The 5,804-nt window shown below is 53.4% G+C and overlaps 1 protein-coding gene across 1 annotated transcript; it reads right to left on the bottom strand.

Annotated features, from left to right (window-relative positions):
* Positions 1-874: 874 nt before the first annotated feature.
* Positions 875-5,566, bottom strand: LOC311341366 (uncharacterized protein; the record flags this gene model as incomplete). Its single annotated transcript, XM_084466276.1, is given in 9 exon segments — positions 875-1,269; positions 1,817-1,969; positions 2,365-2,531; positions 2,923-2,981; positions 3,338-3,438; positions 3,552-3,593; positions 3,963-5,169; positions 5,171-5,176; positions 5,486-5,566. Coding segments are annotated over 9 exon segments (2,211 nt in total).
* Positions 5,567-5,804: the final 238 nt, after the last annotated feature.

Raw genomic sequence — 5,804 nt, 5'->3', positions numbered from 1 at the left:
TGGGTTCGGTCAAACTATTAGCCCAACATGAATATGAATCGTGACTCATGTGAAACAACCACATTTAAATATCCTGATGTTGGTTATATCCCTGTCAGTTAATATCTTCAGTGGCAAAGCGAGACAAGAGCAAACCGCGCAGAAGATGAGAACAACACGGAACACCCCAGAGTGGATCCGTCGGTGAGGCCCACCTGGGGGGGGGCGGTGCTGCTGCCAGACATCTCGTTTGCCTGCCGCTGAGCGAGAACGCCCTGCTGTGAGAAGGTCACACACCCGGCCCCGCGCCAACCCTTCGGTCCCACGTGTTCAGCAGAAGGTGCCCTTCAGCGGGGAGCCTTGCTGCCTGCGGAGCCGCACTTAGCATCCATACCATCCAGAACCACATGCATGCGTAACCTTCCGGTGACCCCTTGAGACGGGGTAGCTATAACTTAAGTTCTATATCTAAATTTGATCAGGTTACTTGAGATTCTAGGTTCACATCCGATTGGTAAGGAGTTTGGTTTGTCCTTTGTCCATACCATCCAGAACCACATGCATGGTTCAGGCTCCAGGGACAGGCCGGGCCGACCGTTGGTTAACTGGTTAAACGTCAGAGTGGAGACGCGTCGGTTCCTTCTCATGCAGCCATTAGGAGTACAATCACCAAAATGCTCAGTCAATAAGGCCCCATCAGAGGATACTCGATAATCAAACTAAGTATTTATTTTTTCTTTTCTTTTTTAATTCAGACCATAGTAAGGCTCATAGATTTGTGTTGGACTATAATAGTGAAAGAAAATGTAGTCAATCTACAGCTTAAAGAAAACAAAGAACATAAGCCAAGTGGCTGCCGGGGGGGGGGGGGGGGCGGACCCCGGTCAGCACTCCGTCACTGCTCCCCCGTCTCCTCCGGGGGGTCGAGCAGGCCGTCCAGCGGCAGGATGGGGTTGAAGCGCAGCAACGGCACGTCCACAGGGGGGCAGCATTGTTTGGGGTGCGTCCAGCCCTCTTTGGGGTGGTGGGCCCAGCCGTCCTTGGGGCGCCGTATGGGCGGGGGCGGCGGGGGCAGGTCCGCGTCCGCGTCGAGGGGCCGGCGTTCCCCGACGGGGCGGGGCGCGGCGCCGGCGAGGCCGTCCCCGTGGCGGCGGAGCAGGAAGGCGCCGCGGTGGCGGCGGCCGTACGTGACCGCCATGGAGGCCAGGAGGGTCAGGAAGAGGACGCTGAGCAGGAAGAACACCACGTACACGCCCTTGGTGACCTCTGCAGACGGCCCGGACCGGCAGCCTGTCAGGAACCATCAGGGACCGTCAGTGATACATTGTTTGTACTGTTATCTTAACTATTCCAACATGACAAAGCCTGCTTATCGTTTTCTTAACGCTCAACTTTCTCAACATTTGTATGTGGTGATTTGATTGGGAAGCACGCCGTATAAACGTAGCCATGGACAGAAATGCAAAAAATAACATGCATTTATAAATTATTTGTTAATCTGGGATCCAGCAGTCTGCTTATATTACAGCAGAACTTCTAGTGGGGGGGGGGGGCACAGAGCCTGGGCCGGCACCAACCAGTGCAGGCCAGAGTTTCCCCCCAGAGTTCAGCTTGTCTGCAGACTCTAGATTGATTTGTGAGACACTACATCGATACAGACACGTTCAAGACACAGCAGAGCTGAGGCATCTTGCACAAGAATGATTCAAGTCAAGTCGGGAATAACGGTTAACTTTGGGGAACTTTGACCCGCGCTGTCCCTTATTGTAGCAGGATACATCGGGAGGTAGACGTAAACCACCAGCAGTGGAATGGGTTCACTGGGACGAACCCATACCGGAGGCCTTGGCGTCCACACAGACCGTTCCCGAGCCCAGCCGCGACGCGTCCCGGAACCCTGGCCGGCAGTGACACGCGTAGGAGCCGAACACGTTCACACACTCCGCGTTCGTGTCACACAGCGTCAAACGAGTGCCGCATTCGTTGACATCTAACAAAGGGAAGTCAAGAGAGGATACAAAGAAGTCCTGTTTAGAAAATTGCATAGCAGATAACAGGACCGATGAGATTCATGAAGAGTAACAATGAATTCCCATCTTGTCTATTGATTAGGAGATAAGATAAGGAATATGCAAATGTGTTTTAAATTTAGCAGGGCCTTTTGGACGGGGATATAACCAACACCAGGACATTTAAATGTGGTTGTTTCACATGAGTCACGATTCATATTCATGTTGGGCTAATAGTTTGACCGAACCCAAGGCCACGGACCAGGGGCCACGGACCAGGGGCCACGGAGCAGGGGCCACAGAGCAGGGGCCCGGTGGGCCACGGAGCAGGGGCCCGGTGGGCCACGGAGCAGGGGCCCGGTGGGCCGCGGTCTACCTGCTGTGGAGACAGAGACGACGACGGCGTGGCTGTGGCCGTCCTGCAGCGTGACGCTGGTCTCTATGAGCTCCTGCAGCAGGGTGTGGACGGCTGTGTGGACGTGCGGACCAGCGCCCCCCTCTGAGACCTGCAGCCAGAGGATGTACAGGACCCCCGCACTCAGCCTGCAAACACACCCGCCCGGAGAACACAACGCTGCCGCTTCTGAACCACCAAACTAACAGGTTGTTCTTTAGAAAGCGGTCGGACCTTTGACACCAACATACACCAAAAATACACCAACAATTCAAAAGGTTAAATCAGCCAAGATTCCAGAAATGTTGCAAGCATTGCATTTTGAAACAACACACACACACACACACACACACACACACACACACACACACACACACACACACACACACACACACACACACACACACACACACACACACACACACACACACACACACACACACACACACACACACACTTCGATGTGAGAGATGAGCCTTGGGCCATGTGCAGAGGCTCCACCTCTGCAATACATCAGCATGTGTATGCTGTGGGACACACCTTTTGATCCTTTTGGACAACAGCTTTGGGGTATGAAGAAATTCCAGCTGCTTGCTGATCTGAAGAAGAAAAACAAGAAGAAGCAGATCTACAAAAGGTTTTGAAACGACACCTTATGGAATCAACAATTGTATGACATTTCAAATAAATTTACTCATAAACAAATTGTAATTACATTTTAAGCAAGCTTGAGATATTGGATATAAGTTAATTTAGGCTATCTAAAGGGTCACACACACACACACACACACACACACACACACACACACACACACACACACACACACACACACACACACACACACACACACACACACACACACACACACACACACACACACACACACACACACACACACCTTCTTTGTGTATACTAAATAAGTATCTTCATTCTAACAGGCAGCTGCTGACATACCGAGTTCTTCACAGAGTGCAGCAGGGACCTTGCTGTGCGGTCCCAGTGTTCCACAGGACTGGGTTGGAAGTTCACCTCAACGCCCACCTCAAAAAGGTGATCTGACACAGGCCAAGATAAAGAGACAGCCAGCAGTACTGATCAACAACAAGTCACTCAAGTTCCTCAAAGTAATATTTATTTTCCAAAGCCCCTTTAAATCTAAAATACCTACCACCGGGTATATGTCCAAACTCTGTGTGATTCCTGGCATCTGCTGGCAGACATGAGCACATTTAATAAACATAAATAAAGTAATGCACATTTTGTCCCATCAGCCAATTCATGCCACAATCCAAAATGCACCGAAATGTTTAATACTAATATTTGTTAAATATGGAGGTAAGGCAAACTCTACAATGCTTCTTAAAGTATACATGCGACAGTGAAAGTGGTTGCTTTGTATTCTCCAGAACTAGAAAGTTAACCCTAATAGGGAAAATGTCCTATCTGCAGCACTACTTTGATATTTCATTGGAAAAAAAGAAGATTCAAGACCTGGAGTCCGGTTTGGGTTTGGCTCCACAGCCTTGACTCTACAACGGGACGGCACATCCCACTGCACACTCACACCACATCTACCCACCCGTGGTTCTGTGACCCGACCGGTGCTCCACGACGCTGGGCTGTGCAGGTGGGGGGGCTCTCTGGGTGTGGACAGACACAAAGTGACCCGTGGAAAGAGGTGGCGACTCGGGGTTCTCGCCGAGCCTTGTGCCCTCCACCTCCTCTGAACGCCCCGCCGATGTGACGGCCATCACGCGCTCCGCTGGCGCACTGCTGTTGTGCGGCACCGGTGCGGTCGGCGTGCCTTCGTCTGACCGCACCTCTCCCACGTCCCCGCGCGTGGCGGCGGAGCCGTGCGGCGACGGCCGGGCGCCCGGAGGAGGAGCGCGGGCCGTCCCCTGGTCCGACTGGTTCTCCGCCGCCGCCCGTCTCCCGGCTCCCCGCAGTGTCCCGGCGGACGCTGGGGTCCGGTCCTCCGGGGTGCCGTCATAATCCCCGACACCTGGGGACGGCGGGCGGCGGCGTTGATGCACAGCGAGGCCTTCCTCCTCCATGAGAACCAGAGGGCCTCTCAGGGCGCCGGCCTGCTCTGTTGGAGGCCCGGGCTGCCGGTGCTGCGTCACAGGCAGGGTGGAGGTCGGCGAGTGGTAATCGCTCCCCAGGTCGTCCTTCTCTGGGGAGGGCAGGGCTGGACCGTCGTCCACCAGGACGGATTCCCCTTTCCCACTGTTGCTCTCGGGCGAAAATCCAGTCCCCCCGTCCCCAGGAGGAGGCACGGCCGTGACGCTCGTCCCCGTCCACGACACGCCATCCAGCTCTGTGAGTCTGTCCACGGGGTTGTAGAGCGCCGGGGGTCCGAAGGCCTGGTAGCGGCCGTAGACGCCCCGGTACGAGTGACCGGGGTGCCCCCCGATCAGCAGGACCACGTGCAGCGTGCTGGAGACGGAGATGTACTCGGCCTCGCGCCAGCACTTGCGCAGGATCTTGTGCGCGCCGAAGACGCCGGCGGCCTCGTCCACGTGGATCTGGTCCTGCTTGAGGTGGCAGGCGCCGGGCGGGACCAGGTCCTCCAGGTGCAGGCGGATGCGCATGGCGGGGTCCACCTGGATGGTCCAGTTGCACCAGAGGGCCGGGTTGGAGCACAGGTAGTCCGGGGAGAAGAACTCGCCGCTCTCGCCGCGCAGGACCTGGTGGCAGCCCCGCAGAGCGTAGAAGGCGTGGCCGCCCTCGTCCATCTGTTCGTCTAGGGGAGAGCGGGCCGGAAGCGGTTTCACTTCAGATGATGTTTAAACACTAAAAGAGAAGTTACCAAGATATGTCTAGTGGTGTATGTCGTTTGGTCAATAAATTAGTGATAGAGTGATAAGTGTGCTTATGGCGTTTTTGGGTCAACCTGAATTAACTTTTTTATTTTCAAATCACAGAAACATTGATTGTTTAGGGAATTATTTTTAACAATATAAATATTATTAACGGTAACATCAAAATGTCTTACCCGAAACGTTAGTGACATCATCTTCAATAATCTAGGAACACAAAGAAACGAGATTAATATTAACTGTGTTAGGATTCCTAGTGTTTACGTTTAAGAAGGTTTCTCACCTGCGGGAAGCAGCATTTCGTAAGAATGCCAAATATTAGTACAAAGATGGACTTCTTGAGTCCAAGATGACATTGTGGCATCTTGCGTGTTAGTTTATTTTTTATATTTTAACATGCAACTGTTTTCCAAGTATCAAGATCCTGGTAACTTTTGCTAGCACGCTGGATTCCGTTTGTTTTCCTTTTCTGCCAGAAGGCGACCCTCAGCAGGTGACATCTATCACCTGATTGAAAGTCCCGACGCTGACCATCAAGCGGCGGGCAGGCAGCGCTCTGGAACTGGAAGGCGGGACGGAGTGGTAGGGTGCGTCAGAACTGG

The sequence above is a fragment of the Micromesistius poutassou genome (genome assembly GCF_964030765.1).
Source record: "Micromesistius poutassou genome assembly, chromosome: 3".
NCBI classification, from domain to species: domain Eukaryota; kingdom Metazoa; phylum Chordata; class Actinopteri; order Gadiformes; family Gadidae; genus Micromesistius; species Micromesistius poutassou.
This window is presented reverse-complemented; position numbering and strand designations above follow the sequence as displayed.